Below are 18,866 nucleotides of genomic sequence, written 5' to 3'. Positions count from 1 at the left end.
CACTCTCTCTGGGATTGCAGTCTGGGCTCTTGAGTGCCCCTTGCCCTCCACCTCAAGGCTATCTGGCACAGCGAGCTATCACTGGGGCCAGGCACTCTCCTTGTGATTGCAGTCTGGGCGCCTGAGGGCCCCTTGCCTTCCACCTACAGGGCCTCTGACCTGAGCAACCTGTCCTAGGGGCCAGACATTATCCCTGGGCTTGCAGTCTGGGCTCTTGAATGCCCCTTGCCCTCCATTTCAAGGCTCTCTGAATCAGCGAGCTGTCATTGGGGCCAGCCACTCTCCCTAGGCTTGTAGTCTCGGCTCTTGAGTGCCCCTTGCCCTCCACCTCAAGGCTCTCTGGCCCCAGCGAGCTCTCCCTCAGGACAGCAACTCTCCCTAGGCTTGTAGTTTAGACTGTTCAGTGCCCCTTGTCTTCCACCTCAGGGCTCTCTGGCCCAGCGAGAAGCCCCAAGAACCAGCCACTCTCCCTGGGTTGCAGTTTGGGCTGTTGAGGGCCCCTTACCCTTCAGCCACAGGATCTATGACCCCAGAAGGCTGCCCCACAGGCCTGCCACTCTCCCTGGGCTTGCAGTTTGGGCTCTTTAGGGCCTCTTTCCCTCCAGCTGCAGGGTCTCTGACCCCAGCGGGGTACCCCAGGGGCCAGCCACTCTCCCTGGGCTTGCAGTCTGGGCTCCTGAGGGGCCCCTGCCTTCCACCTATAGGGCCTCTGATCCCAGCAAGCTGTTTCTGGGGTCAGCCACTCTCCCTAGGCTTGCAGTCTGGGCTCTTGAGTGCCCCTTGCCCTCACCTCAAGGCTCTATGGCCCAGCGAGCTGCCCCAAGGGTCAGCCACTCTTCCTGGGCTTGCAGTTTGGGCTTCTGAGGGCCCCTTGCCCTCCACCTCAAGGGTCTCTGGCCCAATCGGAAAAAAATATATATAGCTTAAAGGGGCTAATAATTTTGACCTTAAAATGTTCTTATAAACATTTATTCTCTCGGAACTAAAACAAATAACAAAATATTATTAATCATCAGACAGAAATGTTTGTATATTAGTATGTATTATGTCACACACATAAATAACACATAAATAAATAACACGCACACCCTGTAGACTATATGGCCTAATTTGCAAATAAAGTACAAAATTTTTAAATATATATTTGCTTATTTAATTGAAGTATGACTTGAACGATTTTCATTTCTGTGGATTTATTTTTGCATGTGCGAGTGAAATATGCACACATAGCATCAACAAAAATGGGAAAATGTAATATGAGCTAGGGCCTATATTCAAAAAGTATTGCAGCAGATCATTTTAATGCATTTAAATTGTGCTGCATGTGTGTGTGTCCGCCATGTTTGCTTGGACACAAACAAATCAACGGATAATCTATTAGAGATGTATGAATATGCGTTCCTATAATCGTGGCCGGCTTAACCAATGAGCATTATGAGCACAGGCCAATTTCTGTTTGAAAATAGAAAATCTAAAGGAGATTCTTATTTTGACTGGTTAAGCATATTTTCCTTCTCAAGCCTCGTTTCATAACATTTTAGCTAAATTAAAAGAAAAATAGTCAACTATTTAAATAAAACATTGGTTGTACATTCAATACTTCATTTGCATTTTCATTTTTATACAAACAGAACACTAAGGCAGAACGGTAAAGATTTTAATGACATTGGGATTAATACATTTCTGCACAAAATAAGAAAACTACAGCTAGATAATTATTATTAATAATGATTATGATGATAAACATAAAATATTCATTTTTTTTCTAAATAGACTATGTTTTTAAGCAGCAGGGTGGCACAGTGGTGCTAAGATCTACTTTTAATCAAATCATTTTTATTTGTTTATTTTTTATTTTTCCCTCTAGTTTCCCATTTTTAACATCACGTGTGAGTTAAAAAAACTGAAACTCAAAGCGGTTTGGCTGTATAGACCAAGCAGGGACCATTAGCATACCAAAGCGTAATGGGGTAGGGCACTTGAAGCTGCTGTCTGGCGAACTGAAAAACCAAAGGCCTTCTAAAGAGTTCAAGAAGCGCACTGAAAATGAAAGAAATGGCAGCTAAGAATAAACGTGACTAGTTAATATTATTTTTATACATTTTAAAAACATGTTTGTATTTAAAAAAAAAGCTTTTTAGCAGGCAAATATTTCAGTTCAGAAGAAAAGTTACCCCCTCTCTTATAAATTATATATATCTTAGAAGTGAAAATTGAGAGTGAAATTACAACGGGACTTTTTGTACATATTTATGTAATACTATGAAAAAACTATTACGCAACAATTAGCTACTGTTATTTTAAAATAATAATTACGGGTAACACCGTGACACAACTGCAGGGGACCGTTGCTTGTGTCAAAATGTTTTCTGACAGAGTAGGCTGTGGGGAAAAGCTGGATTGTGATGCTTGAAATCCTACGTTTAAAGATAAAATGTGTAACTCTTCAAAATAACATTTTGTTTAATTTAAATTGAAATTGTAAAACCAAATAGTTTTTTCCAAGTCCAATATCATAAGTGTAATATAGGTAAACGTTTATAGAACATTAGATAGTTTTGTTTTCGATACTAGCCTACATTTATGTTCTTAATACATTCACAACATTTTGTTACGGAGTAAGAAGAATTATGTTGTTTATTGACAGACTATCCTGCAGTAGGCTATTTTACAATGTTCTCTTCAAAATAGGTTGTAATAGTGCCTATTGCAACATAATATGAAAGGAAATGGTACAGAATACAATATAGCAAAACGGCTTTCTTTTCAACACAATAAGCTTTTAATTACAAATTATTGTTTTTTCAATTACAAACACAGCAACTTACAATTTTTTCTTCTTTAAAAAAGTGGAAACGTTGCTTTTCTGTTTTATTTTTTTAATCTTTAGCGCTTTAACATGTTTTGGGCAGGATTGTTTGTTCATCTTCCACCAGCCAAAACATCCATTCCATTTTCCATGCATGACCTTCCACTCCGCAAGTTCACTTATTTTGACTTATCCGTCGTCATTTGTTTCATCATTTGTGGGTTTTGATGTTGTAACAAACAATTTGATTACTTTCTCATGATGATTAATTTCATTTTTAAATTTTACCACGTTATATAAAAACATAAACACCTGTTTTATGTCATAGAACACATTTTTACCTGCAGTTTTTCCCAATCTGTTTGTAAAAAAAAAAAAAAAAAAAAAAAAAAAAAGCTCTGTTTGCTCGATTTGATTAATATCCTCGTATCCAAATACTTTATAAATAATATTTATTTTAAAATAATAAAATTATAATAAGCTCCGTTGTTTATTGTTTTTTATCTATTCAGATAGGCCTTTGTAAAATTAAAGTTCAAAATGGCTTAAAACGGTTTAATTCATTTATATTATACTGTATATTCCTAAATTGTTTTGCTTTTGTTTGTTCTATATTAATCTATTTAATGTTTTTATTATATCCGATATGTGTATATCTTTAAATGATTTCAATATAGCTTAGGCTATTTTATCTAGATCTATGAAATTGTGTTGATTCCTCAAAAGTGGACACGTAATTTGTAAAGTTGTATGTCTTTCTGTTGTATTCATATGTGAATACAAATATGTACACATTATCTCCAAAATAAATAAAGAAACCCAGCCGCTCGAGGCATCGACGAAGCTGAATCGAGCACTCTCGCACACAAATACTGTACATGCATTTAAACACACATGACAACTGAGTGAATGGAAAATCGGTTGTTCCTTGCGCCACCTGGTGGCTGTTGTGTAAAGCACAGAAATGTTTTAAATTTTTTATTTTTTTACAGGTATGGCTACTAAGAACGCGCGTTTCTTCACGTGCTGTATTGCAATTTGTCACGCGCAGAAAGGCACGTTCTCAGTAGCCATAACTTTACCAAAAAAAAAAAAACAATATATAATAATATACACAGGTGATATCTCTGTGCGCTAGAAATTGGGGAAAGTATCTTGTGTGCTGAATCCACCCTTGGATTGACCCCACATCAGTGATTTCCATAGCTTACAGAAGAGTCATGCAAGTGTGTGGTTTTTGATCATAAAGCTGTGAAATGGTTATGGTTGTTGAACCAACCTTGGACCAGAGGCGCCCAATGGAGACTAAGTCTGCAAACTATTCAGATCTTTTCTCTTTTTTTAACCTATTGTACATGCAAATGTCTTAATATTCAGTATCTGTCTTAAAAAAAAAACTTGGTATATATCCCTTCAATAAAAAAGTGGTTACCAAAGAAGTAGAAAGTTGGTTTAAATAAAAAACACAACGCTAATAGATTTTGAGATTGCTTATTCAGATTTATTTGAAACAAGTAACAGCAGATTCAGAGAATGTTGTAATAGACTCTGCTGAGCCAAGAAGTGGATTTAAGCACACTGCTCAGTGCAGCGACAGGCCACATGAGCATCTGTTGTCTCTCTCAAGTCTACACTCTTCTCGTAGATTCCAGCAAGCATGTTGAGATTAGAGTCTGTAACACAGGATATTACAACATAATTTAAAAAACAAAACAGTAAATTTGCCAATGTTAAGTTAATAAATTTGCATATTGTTGAGTTATGTAGTGCATAGCAATATACCAGTGCTTAACTGTAAAATGTAAAACTGCTTTCTCAAGCAAGGTCAATTGAGAATTACTGGACTTGGGTCATATCAGTCTGCAAAAAGTTGTTAAGGGTGCCATTTCAAGCAGAGCTATTTGAGGATATCTAGACTAAAACATATTTTTTGTCCTTGCTCCTGTGGACCCACAGTTCGGTAAAACAGAGGTCTTAAACCCTGGTCCTGGAGACACACTATCCTGTATAGCAAAGGACCTCAACCTTGCCCATTTTTCTATTCTGCTCCTGGAGACTCACATTCCTGTATAGCAGAGGTCTTCATTCTTCTTCCTGAAGACTCACTAACCTGTATAGCAGAGGTCTCTAACCCTGATCCTGGAAACTCACTATTCTATATGCCAGAGGTTATCAACCCCTGCACCTGGAAACCCACTATTCTATATAGCAGAGGTTTTCAACCCTGTTCCTGCAAACTTACTATTCTGTATACAGAGGTCTTCAATCCTGATCCTGGAGAATCACTAACCTGTATAGCAGAGGTCTTCAACCCTGCTCCTGCTGATTCAATATTCTGTAAAGCTGAGATCTTCAAATCTGTTCATGAAGACTTATTATCCTCCATATTAGATGACTTCAACCCTGGTTCTGGAGACTCATTATTTTGTAGAGACCGTCAATCCAGCTCCTGAGGAACTAACCTTCTTGTTATAGCAGAGGTCATCAACTCTGATTCTGGGGACTCAATGTTCAGTATAGCAGGGATCTTCAGTCCTGCTTCTGGACCTTATTATCCTGTATAGCAGAAACCTGCTCCTTCAGACTCATTATCCTGTATAGAAGAGGCCTTTATCCCTGCTCCTAAAGACTCACTATGCTGTATAGCAGAGGTCTTAATCCCTGTTTCGGGAGACTCGCTATACCAGGGCTCTCCACACTCTGTCCTGAAGGGCCAGATTTGTGTAGATTATAGCTTCACCATAATCAAACAAACCTAAACCAGCTAATATAGGTATACTAAAGTGGCAAAGTAGGTGTGTTGAGGCAGGTTGAAGCTAAACTCTGCACCAGCAGGACTAAGATTGGTGGCCTCTGCATTACACGGTATGGCAGAAGTCTTTAACCTACTCCTAGGGACTCACTATACTGTAAAGTTTAGCTCCAATCATAATAAAGCCCAGCTAAAGCAGCAAATCAAGCTATTCAAGATCATTTGGAAATAAATATGCAAGAGTGCAGAAGCAAGTTATTAATAAGAGTCATTCGCTAAACAAGTGTTAAAATCACTTACCAGTGGACATGCAGTGGTATCCAACTGTCACAGGGGTGGTTCTTACTGGTGCACAGCCTGGCAGACAGCGCAGCACAGGCTCAACAGAGTAGCATTTTGATTCCTGTCCGTTCAAAATCACTTGTTTCTCAAACTTGACAGATTCAAGTTTCATGCGGCATTCTGAGAAAGGAAGAATATAAATACATACATTTTTATTTTTCCCTTTTAGATGTCTTTTAAACATTGTGTGTTATACACAATTCTTGTTAGACAACTCTTACGGCTGGCATCACGGCAACTCTCTGCAGGCAGCACCCATGAGTGTGCAAAGCTGACTGAGCTCTTAGTCAGGTATCCACTGGGTGTGGTGTACTCCTGTTTGATTTCTCCATCAGCCTTTCCACAGAGTCCACAAGTCTGTCCCTTCATCCAGTCTGCAACTTGGATCTTGAATAAAATGAAGGTTTGTATCAGAATGTACTCAAACACAATAGAAATCAGTATCTGATAAATACTCAATAACTTGCAGTCACCTTCCAGTCACCATTGGCAAAGTAAACTTCGTGAAGCCCAAGACTAGGAGCATAAAGTGACAAACCATCAGCCTTCTCTCTGATTTGGATGGAGCCTAAAACAGAAGTGCATTATAATTTATATGATCTGAACATGTTATGTGTAGTAAATGACCAAATGGACATTTAAACCTACCTGAGGGATGCTGATAGGGAAGGCTGCTGATGGGAACTTCCAGTCCATTAATTTTAACTTTTGCATCAGTGCCCAAAGTATACAGGTCAATATCACTGTTAAAGACGTGATCAGTTCAGTGATGTATCAATTAAAGGATCACCACAACAATTGCAGAGTAAATGTATACTGAGAGTTCTTACATGTCAACAAGTTTAACATTCAGGTGGGTCTTTTCAGACTCTTCATCCTTCTTCAACAGAGCAACAAATTTCAGCTCAGGTGTGCAATCCTGGGCCAAGACTTGGTAGCAGGAAATGGGCATTTCATTCTTGTAACTTCTGTTGTTGAAGGTGCTGATTGTATCCTGCATCATGCTGCACTGAGCTAAAAAAGAATAAAAGCAGTATGACCTTTCAGAATATATTTATTATGAAGTTATTTTGATGATATAATTTAAGTATGTAACGTCAACCAATTTTACCAGTGGTGTAATCATAGATATAGTTTTGGGCCCTGAAGTAAATATCCTCATAAAAATGAACATCAAAGGTTCCATCTGGATTGATGGGGACAGTAACTGGGAGAGGAATATCCATCCTTGACATTGTCATCTAAAGGAACGGAAAATTGTTACAATATTTCCCCCCTATGTTTATTTTAGTGAGTCAATAATTACTGGCCACTCACCTCTGGAACCCTAACAATTACATTCAGTGTTCTCTTAGATGGCAAGGCCACAGTAAGTTCAAACTCTTTCTCACTGTTCTTAGCTCTTTCAACATTAAATCCTGCTTGCAAAGCTGCCATAGGAATGTGCTTAGACAGCCTGTAAAAAAAAAGAATATGTTAAAAAGTGTCCAAAACATAACACTTCCAATGTTACTTCAAATCAGTTCTTCATTATTGTGTTTACTTTTTGGCGTAGGTGGTGAAAATAATAGGAAGCCTTTCCCATTCCCACTCTAGACGGACAGCAGGGAATTCTCCAAGGAGTCCAGCCTCGGCTTTAGTAGTCACTGCATATTCTTTACACTCTGCACCCCAGGTAACCTTGGACTAAATAGTAACAGGTACTGTGTTTGTATTTCAAACTAGCAGAACATCTTGGAGAGAGCCAGCTATTTATGGCTTTTTGAAAGATTTTCAGACATCTGATCTTTGAACTTACAATGACTTTGTGTTTGCTCAGCCGAACACCATCAGCACAGATCTTCCAATTGTCATTCTCAGCAATGGAAGAAGCAATGAACTGCACTCTTGAAGATGGTTTGTCAAAGAAGGCCACAAACTGGTATCCCAACAACTTCCGGTCAACTCTAACAGCACGGGCGATGACAGCAAAAACAGGTGGAATAGTATTCCCAAGATATCTAGACTGAAATGATGAGTTCAGAATTAAGCAGTTAATTCATGAAGCTTGATATTCATTATTAGTTTTTAGGACAAATAACAAAAAAATTATTTACCTGTTTCTGGATTTGCTCAAGACTAGATGCAGTGCTTCTACTGCTTTTTGAGTCTCCATGATGTGTCTTATACTGCAAGTAAATTGTTTGGATAGTGTTAACATTACTTATCTTCTTTCCAAAAAGATATAAATGTATGTGGGAATATAATTTTTGAAAAATGGTAAAAAGTGTTGAGTGATTACCTGCTCCTTGTGGAATTTCCTGAAGGGCTCCATTTTAGTGAGAGTCTGAAAAGCATTTGAAAGGAATGAGAATTAATAAAAACAGTAAATTGATGATACAAATGTTAGCTATGTCAAGCAAGATTCCATGTCCTCACCTTAGACCAACGAGAGCTAGACATGGAGGAGCTTGAGCTTGAGCTGCTGCTACTGGTGCTGGTGCTGCGGCTGCTGCTGCTGCTGCGGCTGCTACTGCTGCTTTCAGAAGAGACAGTTGCATTTTTATTTTCAGTCTCCAGGATTTCCCGCAGTTTCAACAGGAAGTCCTTTCCTTCTGGAGTTTCATCATCAATGATGTTTATTTGCTTAACAAGCCTCTCAGCAGCTCTAGGACCAACTTGGACTTCAAGCTCCAGTTTTTCAACTGCAGGACCTTCAGCTACAACCAGAATGACACAATTATTTGTTTTATATAAATTAATTACCATTTTATCTGAAAATTCATCATGTATATTCAAAGACAATTTGTTTAGAAAATACCTCTTGCCACTGCAGCACGAGCTGAGTGCTGTCCAATTATGTAGAATAGAGTGGAATTTTTGATAAAAGCAGCATTGTTAGAGTGCACCTCAACACATCCCTTGATTTCAATGTATGGTACAGCATAACAGAGGGTCCTGTCAAATGGAGCAGGAGCTTTCACAGGAGTTTCCGCTTCCATTTCAGAATCAGCATTCTCAGAGGACTGAAACAGAAAATTAATAAGTTGTGTACCATCAAATGATTTCTTGCTGTATTTGATTCATATCCATGTTTGGCTTACCAATCTTTGTGTCTGACGGTTTTGTAGGGACAACACAGGTACTAATGGAACGGTTCTCTCAGCAGAGGGATCTTCAACATTTCTAGCCAAAGCGAATGTCTCAAAGCTGTTGGAACAAATAATATTTGAAGAAACCGCTTAACTTTCATTGATTCATTTGCAAAACTAGCATGACCATGTTTTAATTACCTTGCAGAAGCAATGTGTTCTGGGAGTTCGACAGGCAGAGCCTCAATCTTGTAGTTGCCCTTAAGAATGTCTGCTCTTGCTGCCACTTTTCCAGGAGCAATTGTACGGATCTTTCCTCTCGCCATAACAGCAGCTTGGATGAGGGCAGTGTTAACTCCCATCACAGCAAATTTCTGCACAGCAATACTGAAACGAGATTGAAAATGGTAACATTTAAACATATTGGTTGTGTTTTGGATCATTGTCTTGCTGAAATATCCACCCTGGTTTCATCTTCATCATTCTGGTAATGTAGATATTAAACTAAAGCAGCTAATATTCATTTACAACAACAAAGGGCAGAGGGTTGCTAAATAACTTCTAGGAGATTTCAGCTTCTGTCTGGGATTTCATTGCCTTTTCACTGTCCTGTGTCATTTGATTTTGTTACACATAACTTAATTTGTAAACTAATTAGTTTAGCTTTCTTCACATATATGGATTTCTTTGATTGTTACCAACATCCGGTGAAATGAAACCTTATGTTAGCACCAATATATATATATATATATATATATATATATATATATATATATATATATATATATATATATATATATATATATATATATAATATAATGGTATAAACTTTACCTTGGTCTAGCTTCAGCCTGGAACTGAACATCAGTCTTTTTCAGTTGCTCAAGAGTCATGGTCTCAATTTCCTCAGGGAGAGGAGGTGTAATGGTGGCCTGAACTGGAGGGACAAGTATTCAAGTAAAAAACTTTGAAGTGACACAAATTTTTACACCCAAGGAATAAATAAATAAAAAAAAACCCCACCATTGATGGTTGCAGCACCAACAACAGCGGAGTACATACTGAGCTCCATGGGCAAACCAACTGAAGTTGGCAAGATACGACGTACTTCAGCTACAAGCAGAGGTTTGGCACGCTGCCAGGAAATCCCTTCCTGCAAAGCTTTAAGAGCCTCCTTCAGCAGTGCACGTGGTTTGTGTCCAGTAACCATCTGAGGAGAGTGTTTATGATGATACACACAGGTTAATATTGTAAAATCTCAGTTAATGAGTGTAGTGAGACTGATCTCAGATTTATGTTTATGAAAGTAGATACATCTACTAGAACATCATACTGGTATTGCTTGTTCAATGATGGTCTTGTCAATTCTGCCAAAAGCCATTTCTTGCCCAAATATTTTGATATAGGCTGAAGCCAATGGCTTATTGCTTGGCATGGCCTTCCAGTTTGTGAGCTTGAGGGGGTAAGCAACAGAAACATGATTATTAAAAAATGTTACATTTATTGAACAAATAATAAAAGACAAATCACTTACAGCTCTTAAGGTGCGCTTAATTTTAGTCATACGGTCAACACTTTCATCTGCAGCAGGAGATTTTAGAAGAGCTTCCTGGATTCCTTCAGTTCTCAGACCAAACTTATTAAGAGGAAACATGAAGAAAAGGCTATCAGAATATTGTAAATCTATAAATCTTTGACACAATCTACATTGTATAAGTGCTATACAAATAAAGGTGAATTGAAAAAAAAATTGAATAAATCACATTTTTTGGTGATTCACCTCAATAACATCAGTAGCAGCTCCAGCCAAGTAAGCACGAGCTTTAGCTACAACAGCTCTGGGCAGGATGGTGGCGGCATCATTGATCATGTAGGCACTACCAGCAGCTCCAATCATGAGAGGAGCTGAACAAGGACAGGGATAACAATCAATGGGTAGGTATTACATGAAAAACATCCATATTTTTGTTATTCAGATATATATTTAAACGTTTTTTTTTTTTTTTTTGTAGACTAACTGTGATAGAAGTCCAACTGAAAGGCTCTGCTGTAACGGAAGTTAAGTCTGTCCAGCTTGCGATTCATAAGCTTGATGGCAACATTAGCTGCACCAGCCCTATGATAGAAAAAAATGGTATATAATAAACTTTGTGTGAAAATATGATATAAAACTTACAGACAATTTTACTTACACAGATGCCATATCAGGAGCAGTGATTCTGGTCAAGGACTTGATGTGGGAATAGGCAAAGCTTGCAACCTGCATATTTGTCTCAATCCTCAAAGCTCCAGCAAGACTGGACATGACAGCCACTGATGGCTTAGTCTCAAACAGCAAAATACAAGCAACCATGCGCAATTCTGGGTGGAGAGCCCTCTCCAAAACAAGCTGAAGGGCAACAGGTTGAACCTAAGGTAGGAAACAAGGTTAGTTAATTATAACAAGGTCTCAAAACTCAGGGCTTCTGGTAGTACCTAGAATAGCAAAGTCGAGTAAAGGAGGTCGAGCCTTCTCATTTATAGCTCATAAACTCTGGAATAGCCTTCCTGATAACGTCCGAGGCTCAGACACACTCTCCCAATTCAAAACTAGATTAAAGACCTATCTGTTCAGTAAAGCATACACTTAGTGCACCACTTAGGGGGCTTCCACGCAGATTATGCATCTTGTTGATATACACGGTGAACATCAGCTACGCTAATTATTTTCTTTATTCTCCATTTCCACCTGGGGATACTCTTCCCGAGGCCCTCAGACTATGCAGAGTCACTGATTCGATCCAAGACCAACGATGAGATGATCCCAAGGTTTTTTATATCCTGGACCTGGCCGAATCCTGAGCAGCTACTGTGATGGTCATGGAAGAGTGGAGAACATGAGACTGATTCCTGTGATGCCCCAGAGACAGACGAGTCTTCGCTGAGGCCTGCTTCCAGCCTCCGCCACTGAGACTGCAGCTCTGCACAAGACGTTTGGCCAGCGGAGAAATTAAAATGGTCGTGCCCAACTGAGCCTGGTTTCTCTCAAGGTTTTTTTTCTTCACTTCCGCCTTTAGTGAAGTTTTTTTTTTTCCTCTCCGCTGTCGCCACTGGCTTCCATGGTTCGGGATCTGTAGAGCTGCGCATCGTTGGATTTGCTCTTCAGTATTTGGACTCTCAGTAGTGATTATTAAACCACACTGAACTGAGCTGAACTGAACTTAAACACTACAAACTGAACTACACTGTTCCTATTTACTGTGACCTTTTATGTGAAGCTGCTTTGACACAATCTACATTGTATAAGCGCTATACAAATAAAGGTGAATTGAATTGAATTGAATTGAATAACATGAAAATGTGTATAATATTTTTTACTGCAATTCATTTTCACAATGTCTGAAATTTACCAGTTTGGGTTCTTTCTTGGCAATGCTCCGCAGGGCCAAGATGGCATCAACCTGGACTCTGATGGGCAGAGCAGAAGCTGTAGTTTTAAGTACAGGCAGGAGCTTCATGATGGGTTTAAGACTTGAAGGGTGACCAGCATTGCCCATAACTTTCAGAGCCAAAGTGATTTCAGGAATGTCGTTCTTAGCAATGGCCTCTGTGGCAATCTCATGGATGGGCTGAAGAATAAGATACACATATGTTTAGAAAATAGCAAATTTCTACCAAGAAATTGGGCATTGTTGACAAGCTTACCCTGATGAGCTCAGCAGGGCAAGTGGGAACTGCAACACAGTACTTGGCAATCATGGAACCATATCCAAGCATGACAACTTCACGCAGAGCTGGGATTGTGGCAATTTTTTCATGCAAAGCCAAACTCTGTTCAAAACATGTGGGTGTTATATTAGTACTTTTTTGTTTCCAGTCCAAATATAAATCAAATTCTTAAATCAAAAAGCATTATTTTGTCAATTAAACAAATTCTCTTGCTATCATAAATAATATGTTAAAATTAACTGAGTTTTTTTCTTACCCTATTGGAAGATTATGAAGCATGTCTTAAAAAAAACTCACTTAATTTTGGCATATTTCTAAAAACAAGAAAATCTGTTTTAGAAAATTCTCTTCTTGATTTAAGAGTGTTTAGTTATTTAAACTAGACACAAGACAAAAGTTATTTTTTTCAGTGTATGCAAAATCTTAAGGATAGTGCTTTTGAGCAAAGTTAGGTATACCCACAGCTGTCCAGTGGATGGTATCCAAATCAGCAGGGACCATTTGCAAAGCAACCACAAGAGTCTGAATGAACTCGGGAATGGTAAATTCACTAGCCAGGAACTTCTCCTTGATGAACTTTATAATGACTGGTGTGGCAACAGCAGGAAGAGAATCCAGAAGCCAGCGCCTAACAATTATTTTGGTTTTTGTTAAACATAAGAATTTAACTATATTGCGGCAAGGAACATTTCTCAACATTTTACCTGTAAACTGGTTTATCCTTGAACTGAGCCCAGATGGCTTCAATGTCCTTTAGTGTGGCAGCACGTAGAAACTGGACAAGCTGAACAAACTTAAGTGGAGCATCATCATGAACCATGGCCACATTGTTTTCAACCAAGTGCTTCAAGACCTCCCTTATCTAGTAAGAGTAAAAAAATGTGAATATGTCAAGTCTAAATGATTGTCAGTTATAACTGTGGATATATTTATATGATCAGGAGCATTTTGCAATAAACGCATATATTTATGCATTAATTTACCTGGGCTGGTGCATTGCTAATCTTTGTGAGTTGAATGGGGGTCTGAAGAATTTCAGTTGCAAACTCATACTGCAGGGATCCACGGGCCATGTAATCGGCTTTGATTGGAACAACAGGGGTCTTCTCAAACTCAACAAAAACCAAGGATTGTCTGTAACAAGAAAACACTTCTGTACCTACATTTTTTAAAGTAATGAAATGCGCTGGAAGTATTTGACATATTTCTGTCTAAATCACATAGTCAATCATACGTTGCTTGCATCATTGCAGCACCATGGATCTCATTGAAGGGTGAAAACTGATGTACTTCCTCAACTGTTGCCTCAGCGATCAGTGCACCACTGTCAGATGGTTTTATGATGTAGTTATAAGTTGCCGTTTCAATCAGACTCTTAATCCTCTGTTAAGAGAAAAGGGTGAGTGTCTTTTTTGCTCTAGAGAATGTCTAATTTTTATATTCAAAAGACCACCAAATAAGGTCAATACCTTAGTGCACTCCACACATGTTTCAGTGTATGCCAAACCAATGTCCTTTACAATTCTCTCCTGGCAGTGGCTCAGATCCTTAGACTTAGTGACAGTAATGCGGTCTGCCTTTGGATCCTCACTGATGACATACTGAGTCCTGCAAACTCCCTGAGCTCCAGCCTTGAAGAACAAGTCATAATGTTAGAAGGAAGATTGCAAAACCTAAGATAAAAATAGATCATAAATGTACTAGGAAGATATTTATACCTCTTGCAGCTCATAGATGTTCTGGGTCTTCTTGAAGTTGAGCTGAAGGATGTTGAGGATACCTCTGTACAAGTTCATGACTGTAGTTGAGACTCCTGCTGGTGCGAAAACCTTGCCAACCACACCATTAGCATACTCAAACTTGATGGGAATCTGAAGCTGAGCAGCTAGTGCTGAGGTGAGCTTAGTGGCAGGAACAACATGATCCTTGGGCCAAGTGCCAGCATAATCGAAGAATAGAGGATCCATGAACTGTAAAGGACATTTTCAAATAACTTGATTGTGACATTTCTTGTAATAAGGCCTTGTTGGGACATGTATTGGTGTTGTTTTGTTTCTTAGAACTGGCATGTCATTACCTTCAACAGGAAGGTATTCTCTGTTGCGGCACTGAGGAGAACCTTGCTCTTGATTTGAATACCTGCTTTGGCCAGTCCTTCTTGAGTAACACCGCTCAAGAGCAGAGCCTCATACTTGTACACATAGGTCTTATCATGGGCGAACTCAGGAACTGAAACATATGTATTTTTAAAATATATACTTTAGATTTTTTTGTGTTGTATGTAATTTAATTTCTTAAAAGTTAACCAAAATGAGACTTACCAAGTTTGATCTGTTGACTCGCTAAAAGAAACAAACATAGTAATGAGACAAAATCCTCAAAATAGATTTGCATCTAATTGAATCAACAAACAATGAGTTTTCAAACATCTGACTTACCCACTAAGGCTAGAGTCAAGGCAAGCACAACAGCTCTCATGGCTGGTGGTTTGTGACGAATTCAAGCAAAGAACAGACTTTTATACTTTTAGTATTTGCTGACCAAATATTAATTCTAAAATAATGATTAACAAATGTTTCTATGTGTACATCTTACACTGTGTGGCTTTGGCTGGTTACAAGATTGATAAACAGATATCAATTAGAGGTTAGGTTATCCTGGCCTATTATCATGTCATCCTAGAGCCTAAGTCCACGGGAAAACTATAACTTATAATATATAAGGTAGTATAATTATCCTTTGCATGTGTATGCTTGCAATTACTGTGCATATTTTTAATTCTGAATTTTTAATTATTTTGTTAGTACATCAGGCAATTGTAACCATAATTATTTGACATAGGTGAAAGGGCAATGTCATGTCATGCCTATTATGCAATTCTGACTTTTGACTGCAAGCAAATCAAGAAGTCCATGTCATTATTTCTAATATTGCTCAACATCTATATGCTTGTAATCTGTACTCAATTTGAGCCCGATCTTGCTGGATCTATTTCTAGAAAATGTCAGATATTTCTGTTTTGCGTTTCGGGTTTTTATTTTAATTGATCCAGCATCAACATGTGGATGTGTTTGAGAGAGAGAGAATGTGAATGAGTGCAAGTGAAGGCTGTGTAGATTGTGTGTGCATGCACACAACGGTAGTCACAATGCAAAAGTTAAAGCAAAAGTCACGTTTTAACTATTGACAATATTTTCAACAATTTTCAATCATCTTTCTTATGTTTACAGTTGGTTGGTGATTGTTTCGCACACAATGAGCAGCGAAAATAAATAATGGCATAGTGGCCTACCTAAATAATATTTGTATTTTTTAATAATGAAAGAGGCAGTCAAGTAAATTTTCATTATTTTAAAACAATGAGGAAATCTGATAATGAGCATGATCAAAAGAGATCGAGAAGACGGTAATGCATCCCTGGATCAAGATAGCAAGAGACAGAAGTAAAGGGAGTAAAGTCCGCCAGAAAAAAATGGCGGAAGCGGTAACTGGTCTCATCTTGAAGATTAGTCATTAATTTTAAAATTTTATTTTTTTTACTTGGAAGTGAACTGAATAGTGTTGTTTTGTAATAATTATGTTTGTAGCTACATGTTTTTTTTTTATTGATGATTGATCCATAACGTTTTATGGACCGTTCAGAAATTTGTTGCTCTTTTTTTCTCGCTATCATTGTTTAATGACTTCATGTTCTGTGAAAACTGAAATTGTGTGGTGGATGTCGGCAAAGACTATCGAATACACAGGACTTGTTATTCATGTAGTTTTAAATGGGGAAAAGTGTAACAGTCAATATGGTGAATGAAACCCTGCCTTCTAGTACAAGAGCCAATCAGCGATTGCTATAGACTGATGATTCTCCGGGGGAGGCTCAGACCAGATGTGAGTTTCTGCAGATATTGTGTGACTGGAATGTTTATAGATGAAGCTAAAGGCTCGGTTAATATATATTTTATTCGTGAATCCCAATATGAAATTCAGTCGTAAGCTTGGCAAGCAATTTTGGAGAATTTGATGTTTTCCCATTCAAACAGCATGCCTGTGCATACTCCCCAAAAGGCATTTTAAAAATGGTCGCCGAGTGAAATAAGTTGCCTTAAAGAGACTTTGACATTGGTCTGGTTAACTTTTATTTCCTGGTTTTGTTCTAGAAATTATTCATCTACAAATACATAAGACATGCACTGCAAAAAAATTCTCTTCTTACTTAGATTTTTGTCTTGTTTCTAGTGCAAATATCTATATCTATTATCTATGTAATTATTAAATCAAGAAAACATTTTCAAGACAAGAAAAAATTATTGTCTTGTTTTCAGAAATAATCTGCCAAAGTTAAGTGAGACTTTCCTTAAAACAACCATTTTTTTTTTACATAAGATTATTTTCCTAACCCTATTTTTTTTTGCTTCTTTTAATTAAAAACTCATTTAATTTTGACATACTATTTTTTAAAACAAGACAATATTTGGTAACACTTTATAATAACTGCACACTATGGATATTATATTAACTATTAGCAGACTATTAGTAGTTAATCGTTTGTAAAGCTTTAACTCTACATTAAGAGACATTAAGATATGTATAACTAGTTTATAACCACAACTGCAAATGCTGTGTTCTTGACTTACAAACTGATGTATAATGTGCTTAATGATTATATTTTCACACTTTTTAATGATTATTTTTTATTACTATATTAAGTATTGCATTATTTACAATGCAGATATTTAGGAGTAGTGTTTATTTTTTTTTATTTAGATAATTTAGAATGTGAAAATAAATTAATAATAAATTATTTAATGAACCCTAAAATATTTTATTTCTCAGGCATATAGTAATAATTATTCTGGATGTTATTAAATGCTTTATTAACACAAATTCATGCAGTTTTGGGACCTAATCTAAAGTGATGACTAGTTATGCTTTATAAATTCCTTATAAATAACAATTAACGGCTCAGCTATATTCCAAAAAATAAAACTGAAAAGGAAGTTAACGACAGAGTGATTTATACACATTTAGAAATAAAGGCCCAAAAAAATCTGTCACTTTGACAGTACCGTTTCGAAAGGTGAACTTTTGTACTATACAGGTTGACATTAATAACTTTAGGATACACTTTTTTACCTTTGAAGGTTTATTTTGTGCCTTTAAGGTTCTATAAAGTACACATTTGTACTTTTTATGTATTAATATGTACCTTTAACAACCTGTTAGAAACAAAACTGTGCCTTTTCAAAAGATTTAGTACTTTTATTTCTGAGAATATAGCAGATATTTACAGTTGAGGGTAAAATTATTAGCCCTCCAATGCAATTTGTATTTTTTTAATTTTATTTCTCAAGTGTTATTTAATGGATTAAGTAAATTTTCACAGTATTTCATATATTTATTTATTTATTTTACTGGGGGAAGTAAGCATTTTTTGACTGCCTAGAGAACAAATCCATGTTATACAATGACGTGCCTAATCACCTTATCTTGCCTAGATAAAGCCTTTAATTTGCTCTTTAAGCTTAATACTCAAATGTTGTAAATTATCTAGCAAAATATTATGTACTGTCATCATAGCAATCATAAAAATCAGTTATTGGAAATTACTATTAAAACTATTGTTGCAATATATATATATATATATATATATATATATATATATATATATATATATATATATATATATATATATATATATTGAAAAAATATCATTCTGATTAAACAGTAATTGAGAAAAAATATAAAATAACAAATACTTTACTCGAGGGCTAATAATTCTGACTTGAACTGTATATATTTATTCATTCATTCATTCATTGTCTTTTCGGCTTAGACCCTTTCTTAATCAGTGAATGAACGAATGCCCTTCCAGCCACAACCCAACACTGGGAAACACCCACACACTCTTGCACACACTCACAAACACCACGGCCAAGGAAGCCCCAGGGCCCATGAAAGAAGGGGGCCCTTGGTTGGGAAACGCCTTATTGCGTTCTGCTTTCTCGTCGATAATGTGAAGTATTTCTTTCGGTTTTCTGCTGTCCTAGAAACAGTGATGCCGGTGCTAAACTGGGGCTCGGTATGGCTGTAGCTTAATCAGAATATTGAATAGCCCTGTTTTAGTCATCCATAACGGGGGCCAGATGCCCCAACTTTCCCAGGACAGTCCCTTATATCAGCACTACCACGA

The 18,866-nt window shown here is 37.3% G+C and overlaps 1 protein-coding gene across 1 annotated transcript; it reads right to left on the bottom strand.

Moving 5' to 3' along the window:
- Window positions 1-4,304: 4,304 nt before the first annotated feature.
- vtg2 (vitellogenin 2) lies at window positions 4,305-15,160 on the bottom strand. The gene is made up of 34 exons (XM_056447580.1): window positions 15,121-15,160; window positions 15,004-15,024; window positions 14,760-14,911; window positions 14,401-14,652; window positions 14,152-14,313; window positions 13,917-14,065; window positions 13,666-13,816; window positions 13,387-13,544; window positions 13,145-13,310; window positions 12,659-12,784; window positions 12,364-12,582; window positions 11,167-11,384; window positions 10,993-11,090; window positions 10,755-10,879; window positions 10,509-10,610; window positions 10,308-10,427; window positions 9,998-10,184; window positions 9,809-9,911; window positions 9,176-9,361; window positions 8,987-9,092; window positions 8,704-8,908; window positions 8,322-8,602; window positions 8,185-8,229; window positions 8,000-8,071; window positions 7,702-7,908; window positions 7,447-7,589; window positions 7,221-7,359; window positions 7,015-7,144; window positions 6,734-6,917; window positions 6,552-6,646; window positions 6,377-6,471; window positions 6,125-6,290; window positions 5,862-6,023; window positions 4,305-4,482 (listed from the first exon to the last, which is right to left on the bottom strand). Exons 1-34 carry the CDS (start codon window positions 15,158-15,160, stop codon window positions 4,379-4,381), a joined length of 4,869 nt encoding a protein of 1,622 aa, XP_056303555.1. The 3' UTR covers window positions 4,305-4,378.
- Between the last annotated feature and the right edge of the window lie 3,706 nt (window positions 15,161-18,866).

Source organism: Danio aesculapii, chromosome 22 (genome assembly GCF_903798145.1).
Source record: "Danio aesculapii chromosome 22, fDanAes4.1, whole genome shotgun sequence".
Lineage (NCBI taxonomy): Eukaryota > Metazoa > Chordata > Actinopteri > Cypriniformes > Danionidae > Danio > Danio aesculapii.
This window is presented reverse-complemented; position numbering and strand designations above follow the sequence as displayed.

Excerpts from the sequence above, each read along its gene's own strand:
- vtg2 (XM_056447580.1), bottom strand. The coding sequence starts at position 15,160 with ATGAGAGCTGTTGTGCTTGCCTTGACTCTAGCCTTAGTGG. Across the intron at positions 10,611-10,754 it reads CTGCTACTGATGTTATTGAG|TTTGGTCTGAGAACTGAAGG; the intron begins GTGAATCACCAA and ends CCTCTTAATAAG. Across the intron at positions 9,912-9,997 it reads TGGTGCTGCAACCATCAATG|TTCAGGCCACCATTACACCT; the intron begins GTGGGGTTTTTT and ends TTGTCCCTCCAG.